The 17,950-nt window shown below is 45.4% G+C and overlaps 2 protein-coding genes across 2 annotated transcripts in view; both read left to right on the top strand.

The window, feature by feature from the left end:
* Positions 1 to 355: 355 nt before the first annotated feature.
* naprt (nicotinate phosphoribosyltransferase) lies at positions 356 to 6,883 on the top strand. The gene is made up of 13 exons (XM_084547518.1): positions 356 to 896; positions 1,999 to 2,126; positions 2,209 to 2,291; positions 3,184 to 3,314; positions 3,384 to 3,499; positions 3,601 to 3,797; positions 3,940 to 4,080; positions 4,210 to 4,294; positions 4,356 to 4,436; positions 4,523 to 4,625; positions 5,511 to 5,668; positions 6,105 to 6,212; positions 6,303 to 6,883. The coding sequence occupies exons 1-13, from the start codon at positions 650 to 652 to the stop codon at positions 6,393 to 6,395; spliced, it is 1,671 nt and encodes a 556-aa protein (XP_084403644.1). The 5' UTR covers positions 356 to 649; the 3' UTR covers positions 6,396 to 6,883.
* Positions 6,884 to 10,731: 3,848 nt separating this feature from the next.
* Positions 10,732 to 17,950, top strand: part of LOC311490159 (1-phosphatidylinositol 4,5-bisphosphate phosphodiesterase gamma-1-like) — a 31,422-nt gene continuing 24,203 nt past the window's right edge. Inside the window, exon 1 of the mRNA XM_084547517.1 lies at positions 10,732 to 11,760. Coding sequence (XP_084403643.1) covers positions 11,490 to 11,760 — 271 coding nt within the window. The 5' untranslated portion in view covers positions 10,732 to 11,489. The remainder of the gene's footprint in view (positions 11,761 to 17,950) is intronic.

The following is a 17,950-nucleotide window of genomic DNA, read 5'->3' as shown; positions in this document are numbered from 1 at the left end:
AAGTTCCCCTGGGTTCCTTTGGGACCTCTCAGACTATTATGGAGTGATCTTTGTTGGTGGAGCACTCCTGTGGAGGGGAACAGTCGTCTTCAATCTGTCTGACTGTAGATTACTTGTGGGTTCCAAACTCTTTAGAGATGGTTCTGGAACCTTTTCCATCCTCATCATGAGCGACAACATCTACCACCAAGCGGCAGCTCTTACTTTTGTAACTCACAGATATGTAATATTGGTGTATTTTCTTGAATAAACAAATACAAAAGTACAACATTTCTGTTTCTTTTGTTTGTTTGGGTTATTTTCCAATACTTTCAGGAGTTGTGTGATAATGCGCTGATGTTTTGAGTCAATTTTTATGCAGAATTGTAGAAAATTATTAAGGGAGAAAAAGTTTTTAGCCACACTGTTAAAGCTTAATTTATAACAGATGTGTCATTTAAGAGAGTATCTGCTCTCCCCATGGTGTCTTCTGAAACTGGAGCTGCAGCTTTATGTTTGAGCAGAGCCGGAGTTAACACCCCCGTGGCCCCCGGCTGTTAGAGGCTCTATTCTGTTCTCTACCACTGAAGCTGAAGGAGCCAGTGGGGCTTTGGAGAACTGCAAGTCCCAGAGATCTCGGCACCAGTGAAGCCAGGGCTCGACTTATAACATGGCAGCGCCGTCGAGCAACGCGTGCGGGGTTATGGAGCGCTCTGTGCGGGAGCGGGTCCCCCCTCTGCTCACCGACATGTACCAGTTCACCATGGCGTACGCGTACTGGCGGGCGGGCCGGCACCAGGAGCCCGCCGTGTTCGAGCTCTTCTTCAGGGACAACCCGTTCGGCGGCGGCTTCTCTCTGTTCGCCGGGCTGCACGACTGTCTGCTGTTCCTGCGCAGCTTCCGCTTCACAGACGAAGGTGAGGACAACTTTGACAACTTTATTCATCACAAACGAAGCAGACGCGGTCATTAAACACAGTCATTGATCGGGTCGGGATGACTTTTCTTTTCTCCAAAACTCGTGTTACGCATACCGAGCTGGTTGCGCAATACCCGGCCGTGGGACCCTCGTGAGACTTTCAGAGTGGGAACGTGAACGTTGAACTTTAGCACAGAAGAAAATTCTGTAATCTGCTACATGCTGTGAGGATCAGTTCACGGAACGATGTGGGCCCACAGCAAGGAGGGTCACCTGCAGGATGCAACCTGTAGGCTGCTCCCACAGGTTCAAGTTCATACAGTCAACTTTTAAGATGTAAAATAGTTGTAAAAGAATTCCAGATCAGATTTGTGTACAAGAAAAACTCCCAAAAAATCAACTTTAGTAAATAAAAATTGATTTAAATATAAAGAAATAATCACCACCTGCAGATTATCCTAAAGAAAGATGAATGGGGGAAGGGGGACTTTGACAGGACGGGGTCTCTGTGGATCATCCCACAGATACTTGATCAGTTTGGGCTCTAGTGAATTTGGAGGCCAGGTCAACACCTTGTGCTGTTCTTCAATGAATGCCAGGTCCAGAAGTTTCCCAGCAGAACATTGAACTGTCACAAGATGGTCAATGTTATTTACTTCTCCCGTCAGTGGTCATAATGTTGTGGCTAACGGGTGTATATTATAGTATTATAAACAAAAATGTATAAATGTTAAATTTTAATCTAATCAAAAAAAAATCCCAACATTCAATGAATACTGTATTGATGCAGACCATAGACAGTTTATAAGATTGTACTTAAATAAAATAAAAAATATTTCCTACTTCCAACACTGGTAGAGGCCAGAAGCTAAAGTAGCATAAATACACAACAAACAGTCCAAACTTCACCACAGTCTCTGAGTTCTGCTGGATTAGATTAGCTGTACGGACGGTTATTAGATTTACTTGTGTTGCTGTGACGGTGTGTTAAGAGAGGACATGTGAGCGAGGAGGACGCACGCTTGTGGCGAGATCACGTGTTTCTGACTGACGGGGGGGGGTTCCAGCTGCGCCGTTAACTCTTGTGCTTGTTGATCCAGATGTGGACTTCTTGCGCTCCGTCCTGCCTCCCGCCACCGAACCCGCCTTCTTCCAGTACCTGCGGGACCTCGACTGTTCGGGTGTGACGCTGCGCTCCGTCCCAGAGGGCACGGTGGTGTTTGCCAGGGTGAGCTGCTGCACGGCCTCAGGCTGACACTGAGCTTCAGAGGTCAGAGGGGGAGTTAACCGCATGTCTGTAACATCTGCAGGTGCCTCTGATGGAGGTGGCAGGTCCTCTGGCTGTGGTTCAACTGCTGGAGACCAGTTTACTCTGTCTGGTCAACTACGCCAGGTATCCTACACCTACAGTCACTGATTCAGAATTTAACTCTTCCCTAATACACCATTTGTTTGTAATATCGTGCTTTAATTTATTATTTTCTAATCCTTGTGGGTCTGTTGAATACTGTACAGATATGTGAGGATGTTAAATCATTTTATGAAGTATATTTGATTCAGATCAGAGCCATTTGCAGCTCATCACTCTCCTTCTATTAGTTTCCTCTCTCGCCACGCTGGATACGATCCAACGAAGGCAAAACGCCACAAAAATAATACTTTAAAAGAAAGAAATTCTCCAAAGTCGAAACCCAAATATGCACAAAAGCATCTTGAACCAGTGTAGTCTGCCATTTTGGCTTCACAATTGACTTATTTTTAGTTTTAATTAAATGACAAATCATATTTTGTGTTTCAAGATCCACAGCTACCATTTAAGTCACTAAAGTCAAATTTTAAAAAAGGAAAATATAGTCTCTCTTTAACTCTTTTCTGTTCATTCATTGACATCTTTACAAACACCTTTTCTACAGAAGTTTAATCAACATTAAAAACTGCATAAGAGTAGAATATGTCATTAGTAATTTTGGAGGAATTTGTACAAAATTACACACAATTAAGTGTCACATAATGAAACACTGAAATAATCTATAAATCTATGTGTTTCACTTAAACATTGAAGACACTCAAAGGCAAATTTGGAGGGACAGATGAAAATCTTAGACGTTAAGTGTGTGCACAGGATGAATGCTCCATATTCATCCCCACCGAGTCATCTGATCTGTTCATGTTTAAAGGTCGGGGTTACATCGACGTATTCTGTTTCACGGTGGCTTCAGTCATCAGCTGAAGTTTATGAGTTAGTTATCAAACTAACTGCTGCTCCTCTCCCCTCCTCGTGTCAGCCTGGTGTGCAGCAACGCCGCCCGGTTCCGCCTGGCGGCCGGCCCCAGGAGGAAGCTGCTGGAGATGGGCCTCAGGAGGGCTCAGGGTCCGGACGGAGGACTCACCGCCTCACGGTACACACACATCGGAGGTGAGTGCTGCTCAGAGTCAAAGATTTGTGAGCTACAGGTTGACTTACGCTGAAATGTGTGCCTTCCAGGGTTTGATCTCACCAGCAACGTTCAGGCTGGCTTCCTGTTTGGGATCCCCGTGGCCGGCACCATGGCTCACTCGTACGTCACTTCCTTTACCTCTCTGGAGGAGGTGTGGCCACAGGTGAGTATTAGCGTCTAAATAGGACCGTACCATCTGAAGTCTTTAAAAGGAGATAAGACAACTCAATCGAACCTGTCTCTCTGTGGTACGTGTCCGCTCAGACCCTGGTGGCGGTGAACGGAGACCCCGACCCGGTCGACGTCATCTCTCTGACTAAAGGCTGGCTGAGTCGACTGTGTGAGCTCCTGGGAGCAGAGCCCGGGAAGATCCGCGAGGGCGAGCTGGCCTCGTTCTTGTCCTACGCCATCGCCTACCCTCAGAACTTCCTGCCTGTGATTGACAGCTACAGCGTTGGCTGGTAACTCCCGTTGTGTCTTCCTCCTCATAATGTCAAATTAAACAAACCAAACTAAAGGTTCCAGGCCTTTTAACCATCCTTTTCAGAGCAAAGCCACAAACAAAGCAGTTCCACTGACACGTGTGTGTGTTCATGATTTCAGTAGCGGCCTGTTGAACTTCTGCGCTGTGGCCCTGGCTCTGAGCGAGCTGGGCTACAGGCCTGTAGGCGTCCGTCTGGACAGCGGGGACCTCTGCAGGCAGTCTGTCGACGTCCGCCGGGTCTTCAGACTCTGCAGTGAGCAGTGAGTGACGCGCCCCGCTGCATGTGTGCATCAGTATGTCTTAAAAGACCTGCAGCAAGATTTGATTAGACTCCTGTAGATGTCTGTGGTCCAAGTCTAATTTTCCGTTCGTTTGATTCGTTGCTGCAGTTTTTCCATCCCTGCTTTTGATTCTCTGATCATCGTCGGGACCAACAACATCTCAGAGCAAAGCATGGCTGAACTCAACAAGAAGGTAAAAGAAAGCATTCGTTGTTTTTGTCCATCCTCGTCTGATGATCTGTTTGTTGTTCCAGGAGAATGAGATCAACGTGGTCGGCGTTGGAACGCATCTGGTCACCTGCACAAAGCAACCCTCGCTGGGCTGTGTGTATAAGGTAGTTAAATAAACGTTAAACGATGCACTCGGCAGTCTCTGACTGTCACTATCATGCTAACATTTGTGTGGTGTTATGTGCATCAGCTGGTGGAGGTGAGAGGGAGACCCAGGATGAAGATCAGTGAGGACCCAGAGAAGAGCACTGTTCCTGGGAGGAAAGCTGTTTATCGGCTGTTAGACGCTGAGGGTGAGGATGAGTTTCTTTCTCTGTCTCCATCTTACTTTGATTCAAGTGTCTCTGCAGCTGGTGCATACACCGATCAGCCAAAACATTAAAACCACTGACAGGAGAAGAAAATAACATTGTGATGATTCAATGTTCTGCTGGGAAACTTCTGGACCTGGCATTCATTGGTGTGGATGTCACTTAGACATGTAGCACCCACCTAGACCAGACCAGGCACCCCCACCCCCCATAGCAATGACACTCCTTGATGGCAGCAGCCATCCCCAGCAGGATGCAGCCTGACACAGACACACACACAAAAACACTTTAGGAACAACTAAAAAAAAAACATGAAGAACAGCACAAGGTGTTGACCTGGCCTCCAGATTCACTAGATCCCAAACTGATCAAGTATCTGTGGGATGATCCACAGAGCCCCCTCCCCTCAAAGGCCCCCCCACTAACAACATCCTGTTCCCAGACACCACAGGACACCCTCAGAAGGCCCATGTCCATTCTCCGATGAGTCAGAACTGTTTTGGAGGCACAAGGAGATCTAAACAATATTAGGAAGGTGGTCTTAATGTTATGCTTGATTGCTGTATATATACAGTATCTTTAAGTAAAGTAGTAAAACAGCTTAAAACAAGAAAGAAAGCAAAGACAACCTAACTGACAACTGCCTCTTGTAGTTCTACGACAGAAGTGGCCAGAACAGGATTTTATAAATATGTCTGCCTTGTTCTAGTCGTTCAAATGAATCAGTTCTGCCAAGTCCAGTTGTTTTTCCTGCTTCAATTAAGGTTGAAACAGTTTTTTTAATCAGCGCTAATTTCTCTGTTTCAATTGAGCTCAAGTACAGTTTGAAGCTGGACTTTCTTTCATTTCCTGGTCTGTTCTCTGCAGGTCATCCTTTCCTAGACTTGTTGTGTCTGGCGGTGGAGTCTCCTCCAGAGGCCGGACTCCCTCTGAGCTGCTTCCCTCTGGGCAGCGACGACTCTGCCGCCTCAGTGACTCCAGCTCAGGTCGCCTGTCTGCGTCAGGAAATGTTTACTAAAGGACAGGTGAGGACGGACCGCTGCCTCCATCACTTCAGTACAAGAGTGAACCAGCCGCTGTAGCACCTAGATTTAGCTTAGCTGAGCTTATTGTTTTCTGGTGAAAGTCTCACACCCCAGCAGACTATGTGAAAAACTCAGTTACATTTTGGATTTATGTACATTTATAAAGGAATTATGGGAAATGTAGTCATTGTAGGCTTTGCAAAACAGAAACAGATTGTTTTCTTTCTAAGGATATCTAAGAAGGATTCTTACATGTTCAGTATTGCATTAGATTTATCTATGATACTGTCTTTAAAAGCTTAAAGAATCACTGGTAATAAAAAACACATATTTGATATTTGAGGACATTGAACTGTGTGAAACGAGACCTGTGTCAGTGTAAGACTACGCTGCCAAGGAGTTTTGTCTTTATAAGTGTGTCTCCCACATTTTCTAGGTCACTCAGCCTCTGTGCAGCGCCGCAGAAACTAGAGCAAAGGTCCAGAGCTCCCTCCAGACTCTACACCCTCGACACAAGAGGCTGCAGGAGCCCGACTCTTACACCGTGAGTCGAGATCAAATCTGAACACACAGAATGGCAACAGCAAACCATGCTGAGATGTCTTTACCTAAACCTAACCTTCATCCCCACCAGGTGGCGCTGTCAGAGAAACTCCACAACCTGGTCTCAGAGTTCCAACGAGGCAGCAGCAGCAGCAACACCAACAACTTTCTCTTAGCCAACTAATCACGTACAACTGTTTTTTTTTTTTATTATTATTATTCTTGTTGATGCTCTTTTCTAAAGTGTCTCTCAAAAAGTGCATATGCATACTCACCAAATACAGAGAATTACAGTTGCGTCTTTCAGATCTGTGCTTGTAAAACCGGGTTAAATGAGCAGGAGCCAAACCATAAAAAAACAAACAATAAATTACATTCTTTTCCTTTTAATTAAATGTGTTTTATTGAAACAGTTTTGATGTTTTAAATGAGAAACCAAACTTTTATTCTCAGATATTTTAATGTACAAATTAACACTCCTCTATGTGAGTATGATTTGTAGAGTTTTTTGGAGGCCAGCCAGCTTATATTTGGATTTTTCACCTTTACCTTAAACTCTTAACTCGTGAACGCACCTCAAATGTCAATGAAAAATTACAAGGCATTTGGTCTCTTCGTATGAACTTTGCGGTATTTGTGTGCTCGCTTTTATTCTTCAAACTTCATTTAGTAAACTTTAGGCTGCATTAATCAATCCTTTGTATTACGATCGTCACAGCCAGCAGTCGGGCGTTTGCCGCCGTCGGGTCATTTGGTAAGCATCTCTAGTTTTTGCGATGTGTCAGCATGACTCAGCTCTGTACGATGGTATTCTTAGCTTCTCAGCTAATTGTAGCTCTTCCTTTTTACCCTTTTGATAAGATAAGATAGGACTTTATTGATCCCTGTCAGGGAAATTAATTAGCCTTTAGTGTCACAGCGACATTGAAAGACAAAATGAAAAAAAAAAAACGACGTAAGACAAGAAAAACGTAAAGTAAATATGTTAAAGGTGTAAAAATACTACTTCTGCTAATACTAATACCTACAGTCGGTGAAAAACCAACCAGTGTTAATGGAAGGCTGACGTGGTAGGTTGTGGAAGGTTTTTGAACAATGAATACAAACTACTGCCGCCTGCTGGTTGTTGGCTGTAGTCTTTGCAGTGTGTGCAGGTAGCAGGACCTGGAGGAGAACAAATCAGAACACAAAGGAGAATCAATATTGGACTTAAATTCTGTAGCTGGAGACAAAACGGCCTTTGAATGAATGAGAATGTTCCTTTGTGTCTGCTGGGGGGTGTAAGTCTGAGTTCTTCTGCCCCCTAGTGATCAAAATATATGATTGCAGCTTTAATTTGACCACTCTGTTGAATGTTTTATTAAACTCTAGTGGTTCACTTTTAGCGTTCTCTAGTGGTCTTATAAAGAAAAAACACTGCCTCATTTTCTAGTTTACCTTGCAAACAAAAACTGAAATGTGCCACAATAACAACTTTGAATCCATTTCATTCTTTTCTCGTGGGCGTCTTTGAAGATTTCATTTTGAAAAGTAATCCCTGCAACCTCCTCCAACCTTTCCAAACCCACCCGCCGCCTCCCCGCCCTCCACCTTTCCCCCCCTGCACGCCGTGTGGGAAGAGTTCTCTAGAGCTGTGATTGGCTGCCTGCTGACCAGTGGTAGTAGAAAAGCAGATACACCCAGCAGACATATGGAGCTGATTAGACACGGAGACGCTGCGATATCATCCATGACCACCTCGTCTCTCTGAGGTGGATCAGTCGACACATGTGTTACGGCCTGAAGAACATTACAGAACTTTTCTCTATGTCCGCAAAACCAGACTTCACCGTTTCATCTTATTTCCACAGGTTGACATTGATATTGTAGTCTAGTGACTTCCAACCTGAGGGTCAGGCCCCTCCAAAGGCTCACCAGATAAATCTGAGATGATTTCATATCTGAAACATCACTGAAATTCAGGACGGAATGAGTTTTCTCTTAGACCAGGACTGGCTTTGTGCTGTAGGGACAAACCTTAAACCCAAGAATGCAATCATAACCTTCTGCTTTGAAATCAGCTTCGACGCTCTTCATCTTTCACGAGGTCGTCACCCGGAGCTTTTGTTTTTGAAGACGTTCCCACATGTGCTGAACACTTGTCGGCTGCTTTTCTTTCACTCTGGCTCATCCCAAACCACCTCGGCTGAGTTTAGGCGGCTGATTGTGGAGACCGGGTTCATCCAATGCAGATGGGATGACGAGCCTGTGCCTCTGGTTGTGGCGTTCAAAGTCCAAAGATTTCCACTGATCTAATGTTGATTCCTTCTGTCTGAAACAAGACACTTGGACTTGTTTGAGGTTTCTCAAAGGTGTTTCATCCAAGAAGCTTCATGCAGAGTTCAGTTTGTTTTATTTCAGAAGAGAACCCGTAAGAGAACTAGAAAACACTAGCGAGGTAAAATGGAATAACCTCCTCTAACTCGGGTGACTATTTGCTCATTAACATGTCTCAGTCATGTGTTTCCTGACCCGGATGACTGGGAATCTACACTGACATGCATCCAGTCCATCCAGTTCTATTATTCTTCTTCTTCTTAGTTTCCCTCAGTTTCCCGCAATGTCCTTCAACAGTTGACGTTCAGATGACTTATGGGAAGCACTGACGCGGGCTCTAACCTTGCTTTGTTTCTCAGGAGAGAGAGAGACTCAGCAGTTGGCACGCTATACAGTAGAAGCACAGAATTGCATGACTAGTAATAGAGACGAAATAAGGTAAGAAATGAGAGGATAGAGCTATGTGTCCTCTGTGCAGCCTAGGCCTATAGCAGCACAACTAAGGGATGGTTCAGTCTAGCTATAACTGTAAGCTTGATCAAAAAGGAAAGTCTTAAGCCTGACCTTAAAAGTAGAGAGTGTGTTTGCCTCCTGAACCCAAACTGGGAGCTGGTTCCACAGGAGAGGAGCCTGATAGCTGAAGGCTCTACCTCCCATTCTAGTTTTTGAAATTCTAGGAACCACAAGTAGGCCTGCACTTTGAGATCAAAGTGATCTCAATGATATGGTATAATGAGGTCTTTAGGGTTTCATAATGACACATCTACTCTTTCGTTCACACGTTCACACTGGGAACATCTCAGGGTTCAGCGTCTTGCGTAAGGACACTTCTATGTACCAGGGATCAAAACACTAACCCTCTGGTTCGTGGTTCTGCCTACAGAGCCGAAGCTACCCTATGGTTTGTTAGAGATATTTCTTTCTCTATATATAATTTAATGTGTTATTTTTTATGCTCTATATGTTCAGTTTGTTCCACATTGTAGATATTGTGGAAAACGGTTGAAACCAACAAAGAAAACTCCTTAAATAAGTTTTAAATGTGACGCTGGACGGTTTTAAGACATTTGCAACCTTTAAAAGATGCATCTTGTTGAGATTGATCTCCTTTTAATTAAACTGGTAGTTCCTTGACATGTTTTTTTTTTGTGTGTCCCAGATTTCTGCTGAACGTCTTCTCTGCAGAGGGAACTCTCATCATTGCAGAAGAAACTCTCTTGAAACGCTCCAGACTGACTGACCTTCACTTGCTGTTTCTGTTAGTGGAGGAGTTTGCTTTATACCAACACTACCTCGATAGGAGAGCAGTTCCATGTGAAATTATTTCTAGAAATTATTCAGAAATTTTAGTTATAAGTATTAAATATGATACTGGACGGCTTTAAAAGATGCAGCTTGTTGAGATTTATTTCTTACAACCAGTGACTTTTATCTTCTTGGTGATGTACTGTCTTGTGATGTGCTCTTATCGTCATCTACTGCCCCGTCCTGTGTCTTATCATGTTTTTGTCCATAGGGACTGAGGATGCAGATTAGCATTGTTGCTATAATCTGTCATATTCACATATATTGCTGTCTGAATGGATGTTCATTAATCTGCACTGTCCCTATCAAATAAATAAATAAATTTTAACAACTTTTCGTCACCGTTTAGCAGCCGTTGGTAGCTCTTTGACATATTGTTTCTCACTACATAATCCCACACGCGCCGGTTTGTTCAAAATATAAAAACAATGAAGAAAACTCCTTAAATAAGTATTAAATACAAAAACTATTTTATTATTTACATGTTTGAAGCTCCTTTTTATTATTTTTAGACCTTATTCGATAGGAATTCATCATGTTTTATAGACTGTGTCCGACCCAACTATCATTATTAACCAACAAACTGGATCAACTGGATTAGATTAACTGTCTGACATGTGAGGAGTGACCTCTGAAGCCACACTTGACCTCCTGACCTGATCAATCCCCATCTCACAAACAAAAGAAAACAAAAAGAGAAGGAAGTAATCCTCCTCTTCCTTCCAGAGGCCGCCTGCACATCTCCTGGCGGCCCCCGGAGGTCGCTCTGCTCTCCGACGCCAACTCCTTCGGAGGAGGAGGAGGAGGAGGTTGTTGTACGGTGCCTCCAAAAAACGGGTGACAGCGTCGGGTAATGCATCCTGTCGGCGGTGTAATGAGCTCGGAGAGGAGGAGTTGTGTGTGAGGAGGAGGAGGAAGAGGAGCAGGGAGGGAGCAGAATGATTCGGCGGCTGCTGGGAGCGCACTCGGTTCTCGCCGCGGCCGCTCCGCGCTCTCCCATCCGCGCGTCTCTCCGTGTCCTCGAAGCCGCCACACAGCGCCTCTTCTCCGCCCTGCTGCACCCACCTCCGGGTGTTTGTCGTTACATAACTCGGCGTCTTTGTCGCTCGCACTGACTCCGGGAGTGCCGGGGGGAGCCGCATCTTGTCTGCCGCCCGAGCAGCAGCAGCAGCAGCAGCGGCGAGCGAGCGAGCGGCTGACGCGACGGCTGCGGTCAGAGGAGGGGTTAAAGCCGGACTCAGCTGCCTTCTGCGGTCGTGGACTGGAGGACTAGCAGGAGGACTAACGGGGGGGACGCACACAGGCTGGAAACCTGAGTCCAGAGGTGATGAGAAGTCACCCCGAGTGGATTTCACTGGTGTGCTGCCAGAAGCATCTGGAAAGGATAACACAGGGATACACTCCCCTCTCCTGAGGACCAGAGGATAATTCACATCTCAGACATTTCAGCTCTTTTAGCTTGTGTTTCATTGTGGAATACTTTAAATCACACAGGTCAGAAGCAGATTTCCTCCTCTCAGTTGTGTCTCTGGACATGTTGGACACCCGTGACCTTTGGAGCGGCCGGCACTGAAGTGACGAGCATCCCGTCCAAGAAACCACGCCAGCTCAGAGATCCTGCGAGGTATTTAGTTCTCCCTGCAGCGATGCAGTGAAGATGTGCGCGGCCAGATTCAGCGGCTGCCTCAACGGCTGTGCCGAGGAGGCCGCCGGTGGTGCCGGGGGGCCCGCCGGTCCGGCCACGGCCTCCAGGATGCTGGACTGGACGGAGGCGGGCCCCCGCATCCTCCACAGCCTGGAGATGGGCACGGTGATGACCGTCTTCTACCAGAAGAAGTCCCAGCGGCCCGAGAGGAGGACGTTCCGCATCAGGCAGGACACGAGGCAGATAGTGTGGAGCCGGAACCCGGACAAAATAGAAGGAGAGAGTGAGTATCGCGGCAGGACGGAGGGCTGAGGCCTGTTTGAAGTTAACATGTTAGGAAGTCACCGAGCTCAGATGCGAGTAACAGATGGCCACATTTAAAATGTTGAGTGTCAGTGTCATCCAGCCAGATCCAAAAGACTACAGGAACATTTCATTAAAGCACAGTAACAGAGAGAAGGGCCCAGCGGAGGAACGTCTCAGGTTTCATGTGATATTGTGAATAGTGTCTGAACAGAGGATTGTCAGCGTGGCCACAAAGACTCAAAGGGACAACAGCAGAGAATCACCTGAGACAACGGAGACACACAGTTAGTACGTAGGGACAGAGAGTGACTACAGAGATGCATGAAGAGACTCTAGGTTACTACTAAGATACAGAAAGAGACCACACAGATACTGTGAGGCACAAAACTACTACATAGATGTACAGAGTGACTGCTCAGAGACATAACGTGACTACAAAGCTGCACAGAAAGGCTACTGAGATGCATCAAGTGACTGCAAAGTTACATGAAATGTCTAATAAGAGACATAAGTCCTATGATGCACAAAATTAAACAGAAGATGCACAAACAGGCTACACAGAGATCAAGATATGACCACTGACAGGAGAAGTGAATAACATCGACCATCTTGTGACAGTTCAGTGTTCTGCTGGGAAATTTCTGGACCTAGCATTCATTGGTGTGGATGTTACTTAGACATGTAGCACCCACCTAGACCAGACCAGGCACCCCCACCCCATAGCAATGACACTCCTTGATGGCAGCAGCCATCCCCAGCAGGATGCAGCCACAAAAACACTTTAGGAACAACTAAAACAAAACATGAAGAACAGCGCAAGGTGTTGACCTGGCCTCCAAATTCACTAGATCCCAAACTGATCAAGGACCTGTGGGATGATCCACAGAGGCCCCTCCCCTCAGAAGGCCCATGTCCATTCTTTGATGAGTCACGACTGTTTTGGAGGCGCAAGGGAGACCTACACAATATTAGGAAGGTGGTTATAATGTTATGCCTGGTCGGTGTAGAGGTACAAAGTGACTACAGAGATACAAGATAAGGGATAGTGTACATGACAGTACAGCGTTGGCTACAGTTGGTCGTTCTCTGCATCATTTACACTGTGTGAGGTGAAGTTTCAGAGAACACGCTGACGAAACGGCGAAACAGAACGCCGGGGACTGTTTCCTCGACTGCCTGTTCATGTTTTCAGTCCGGATTCTGACCTTTTAACACCCACTGAACCTGAGGAGGGTAACGATTTCATATTTCACAAGAAAAGGCAAATATCAGAGAAGGATCTCACACGTTTTGCAGATTTATATTGATTAAAATGATGCTGGACCGTTTTGTTCGCAGTGCAATCAGAGTTTTCATTTACTTTGTTGTGATTCCAGCGTTTCTAGAGACGTCACAATTTCAGCATTTGAGCGTTTTTTTCTGTTGTTTTTGTTCGTTTTAAGTTTTAATTTTAGATTTTCTCAAGTGATTGTAACTCAAGTCGTGGTTTCTTTAATCATGTAGACGTGTCTGAAGTTCTACTCTGTAATTACAGGATGACAGCCAGACTATTTCTATGAAACTGAGCAACCAACGTGGTTGAAAGCTCAGGAAAACAGGTATTGGTCCTGAAACTCAGGCATTACCGCGTTCAGCATCCAGCCCTGGTGTTGGTAGAAAGTCGTGTGTTTTTACAGATTGGGTGAACTGACCCTTTTAAAGCCAGGTTTGTGGCGTTCTCCTCCGTGTGAACGGCTGCTATAAAGATTTTTGCTGCGGTTTGCTGTGCCCCTCCCGTCCCGACCCGACCTGAACGTGCAGCTCCTCGGCGGACAGACGGATCACGACCCCGTGACCTCTGCTTCCTCCGTGTCGGCCTCGCAGTAACTCTCCAGACAGGATAGCGTTCATGCTGCTGCCACATGGGTCTTCGGCCAGCCGCGAGCTTCCTGACTGTCTGCCTGACACGCCACCTTTCTGACTGACTGGCTGTGGGCGACTGAGGCAGGCTGCTGGAGTGGAGTCAAGTGGCAGTGGTAAACTTAACGCAGCAGCCTGTTGTGCCATTGATTCAGCTTGTTGGAGCAGCGTTCAACCCGTCTGGGGCGTGGAGGTTATTGTCTGCGTCCTGGATATTATTTTTTTTTTTTAGCGGCCTGAAGGGAGGATTTGTTACAGTGTCTGTTAGCATTGAGAAAACTTACGGCATTCAAAACTGGCATGATAGGGTTTCCTTCTGTCTGCCATGTGTTATTCTAACTCTCAGATTTTATGGTAGCACGCTGTTTAAAGAAAAAGAAAAAGACTGCCTTCATGAGACGGAAATAGGCTTGCTTAGAAGTCTCCCAACTGAAAGAGAATCAAGAACACTTACAGTAAGATTCAAAAAGACATTAGCGCGGGCCATTTGCATCAAGGAAATCCAAAATCCAAAATAGTGTATAATATAAATTTGTGTGTTTGGCTGGAGGTACTTGGTGTCATGAGTCTGATGGATGTTTGCAAGAAACACTGTCACCACAAGTCCCGGTTCCACCTCATGAGCACATCAGCAGCTTAAAAGATAATGCTGGCTACTGCACATGTAAGCATTCATTGTTGTCTGACTAGTTCAGTCTGTTTTTTTGAGTTATACCTCAAGCAACTGGTAGGTGTCCAACATCTCAGTACAGATAACAATGTATAAGTCATCTAAGAACGTCTGTAATCTGTATATTGCTGAGTTGAAGCAGGAGTCAAAGGACATCTCAACTACCTTCCTGCCTTTATGGTTACCACCAGATCCCTCGTTGTCTTAGGGATGATTGTGTGTTGCCTGTTTGCATGTTTATTCTGTAGTCGTGTACTGAGGACTCAGGACCACTGCAGCCTTCAGTACTTCCCCACTAATCCTACGAAAGTTCAGCGATTATTGACCCTTGTATCGGTTCAGGGATCCTCCCTCGTCAATCTGAGAGCAACCTTTTCGGTCCTCTCCTGTTGAGGGCCTCTGTGTAATCTGACCAGTCTAGTCTGTCTTTGAGTTGCACCTCTAGGTGTTGTAGGTGTCCAACATCTCAACCACCCTTCCCTCTTTATCATTACATGGGATTGAGGGCTTCCTACTGCACTGGAAGTCCTCCACTAGATCCTTCGTATTCCCAGTGAAATCAGAGGTGTAGAGGGCGAACGAAAGTGGTTACAGTCAAACTATTTGATGTGCTGCAGTGTTGCCTGTCTCCACATCTTTCAAACTTGGTCCTCCTGCAATGCAGAGACCTTCTCGGTCAGTCGGAGTGGCTGCATGGTCTTGAAAACACTATGGAAGTCAAATAACGTAGGTCTCTGAGAGTTCACAGAGACAATGCAGACCCTATCACAGATTTTGCCTTACCTTGAGCACCCTTAGAGTTGATGTTGTCAGGTCGTCTCACCCTGTTGATCCAGGTCCTGGTGAGCTGCTGTCTCACCTGGCAGGTTGTGACAATCGAGGTAGTAGTGAGGGAGTGGGACTGTCTCCTCGACTGTGGGGGTCGAGGGAAGTAGGGGAGATGAGTCGCAGGTCAGATACTGGCTTTTCGGGGTAATATTACAATGGTACGAAAGGGTTGCTGCCAACTTAAGAGTGTTTTCTTTTTTGTTGCTGTACTAGTTCTGCAGTTTTGATGCAGATTCTCATATTCCGTTGTGTCTTTCACTATTCGGGAGTTTTTCAGTGTGTCTCTGCATGTGTTGTCCATTTTTTGAAGATCCTTTCCTAATCCAATTGTGTGTTGTTTGTTTGCATGTTTGTTCTAAAGTTGTGCATTGAGTACTCAGGGCCACTGCAGCTTTCTGTACTTCCTCACTAATCCCACGGAAGCTCAGCGATTAATGGCCGCCGTAGGTGCTGTATCGGTTCAGGGAGCCTCGTCAATTATTTATCCTTCGTCGTAAATGGCGCCTTCGCTGATCCGAAGGGCAACACATAACGAGTCTGAGCGTGCACGAAGCCACAACGATCATCTACTCTACTCAATCACACCAAATCTACACATTCCCACAGCACTTTTACACAAACACACACACACAGGCTTTCATAACCCACAAACGCCCCTTTACAAACAGCCTCCCACCGGACGAAGCCTCCAGTAGATTCCAGGAACTCAGTGGGTCTCTCCTCCACTTTATCTCCCACAGCTCTAAGTTTCACCTCCTCCTCCTCCTCTTCCTCCTACACTCGGCTCTCCATTTTCCTCCTCCAGCTGTCCTTTCCCAATTTCCTGCCCCCACACATTCACCTAAACACCCTTCTCCTTTTCATAGCTTCGCTGACCTCCAATTTCAGGTTCAGGCTCTGTTTTCTTTCACTTTCTTTTTGAGTTTGGGGGTCATTCATTTGCTGCTTTACTCTTTTGTTTTCATCACTCATATTTATCTGACTGACCCTTCACCCCCCCACCTCACCACCACCACCACCACCCTCTCTCCTGCTTTTCCTTCCGTTGTTTTGTTGCCTAATAGATTTTTTTCCTACTGTTCCTACTGTGCTTTAAAATAAAGCAGCGTTGCTACACACACACACATACACAGGCTCAGATTCAGTGTTTTTCTTTGAGATGAGCGCCTTGGCAAACAGTGGAGGTATTAAATCCTGAGGCACAGGAAGTGTGGAGTTATCAGGGAGTGTCTCACTTCCTGTTTCAGATTGAAGGGCTGAAAACAAAAGGCCCAGCATCTTCGGCAGGAAGCGGAGACATGATGGACCTCAAATGAGGCGCTGGATGCCTGAGATAATTTAATGCACGATTACGGTTAATCATAATGGCTTAAAATACTCTTTGTGGTTTTTTAAAAAAGGTTGTTTTTCCAGCTCTCAGAGGCGTCTGTCTTCTCTCTATTCATTTATTCCGTTGCCTCCACTAAGCTGGTTCAGACTGGCAGGGTGAAAATAGTCTGAACCAGAAGACTTGGAGCTGAAAACAGGCGATTTTGCTCCATAACTGGAAAACCAGCCATCGTAACTTGACCAAAAGGCTGAAGGACATGACATCCACTTAGTTGTATTCGTTTTTTGGTTGTCTTTCGCTTTTTAAACGGTCACAGTATCCCAATGCTATTTTTACTCTTGTTCCCGGTAGTAGGACATCCGTCCCAAACACTTAAAGCAGGTCATGAGAACCAAGAAAAGTATTGTCCATTTCCGCCAAATCACAGCAAGAATTCATCACTTCAAATTGGGCAAATCTGACGCAGAGATCATGTTATCAGACACCAACGTTGTGTAGTCTTGGACAGCTTGCTTTTGGTCAGATATATCCCAAACTGCATCCCACGACCTGTGACATTGACTTGTCAAAATAGAAGTATTTGTAAAACAATCTTTGGGAAGTCTGTAAAAGTCAGTGTCAAACTCATCACATTGATGATTTATTTGTCATAATGACAACTTTCATTGAGAAAGCAGGGGTTTGATCTAATTTCTACCCCAGATCCCAGCAGCTGAGCCTTCACCACTTACTTGTCTGGTTAAGGCATCGGGTTTGTTATGGTGTTCAGATGACATGAACTAGTATGAGGTAGGACCAAGCAGCTTCCCTTTAAGGCTGACAACTGAAGCTTGCAGAAGAGCCTTCAACTGCCATTTCTCAAATGGCCAGACCTTCATGTTAAAATGTCCAATGTTAAAGCTGAAATACACATGTTTAAGTCTCTATAGCTAATGTCTACCTTCGTGACAGCTGTACGGGGGACTATTCTTACAGAACTCACCTCTTTGGATTATATCGAGGCTTAAAGTTATGCAAAATGAAGGGTGGAGCTGCATTGCTTGACAGGTAGTAGCTGTCATCCTCAACCCCCAGCTTCACCATTTTTGAATTGGCTAGGAGTTAGATGGAGTCAGGCAAGATGGGGACTGCTCGAGACACTACGCTGAACTTCAGAACCTCTGTTCAGGAAACCTGTAAGCTATGTCACAGAGTGTTTGCATCTTCATCTTGCAAGCTTTGTGTATTCCTTATGTTTACTGCAAAGGATTGTACAAATTCAAATGTGTAGCCCTTCTAAATTTTAGGTTTGGTCACGAAAAAAAAGTAAAATTGAACTATCAGTTTTAGCAGAGAAAAAAATCTTAAAGAAACACTACAGCAATAGACATATCAGCAAACTGCTTTTGTTTGATCCAGCTGTGCTATACATCAACTTTTGCATGTATGATCAATAATCAT

The sequence above is a fragment of the Chelon labrosus genome, assembly GCF_963514085.1.
Source record: "Chelon labrosus genome assembly, chromosome: 7".
In the NCBI taxonomy this organism is placed as follows: domain Eukaryota; kingdom Metazoa; phylum Chordata; class Actinopteri; order Mugiliformes; family Mugilidae; genus Chelon; species Chelon labrosus.
This window is presented reverse-complemented; position numbering and strand designations above follow the sequence as displayed.

Coding starts and splice junctions, on each gene's coding strand:
- naprt (XM_084547518.1), top strand. CDS start 650: ATGGCAGCGCCGTCGAGCAACGCGTGCGGGGTTATGGAGCGCTCTGTG. Junction 3,500..3,600: donor TGGAGGAGGTGTGGCCACAG/GTGAGTATTAGC, acceptor GTGTCCGCTCAG/ACCCTGGTGGCGGTGAACGG. Junction 4,626..5,510: donor TCGGCTGTTAGACGCTGAGG/GTGAGGATGAGT, acceptor TGTTCTCTGCAG/GTCATCCTTTCCTAGACTTG.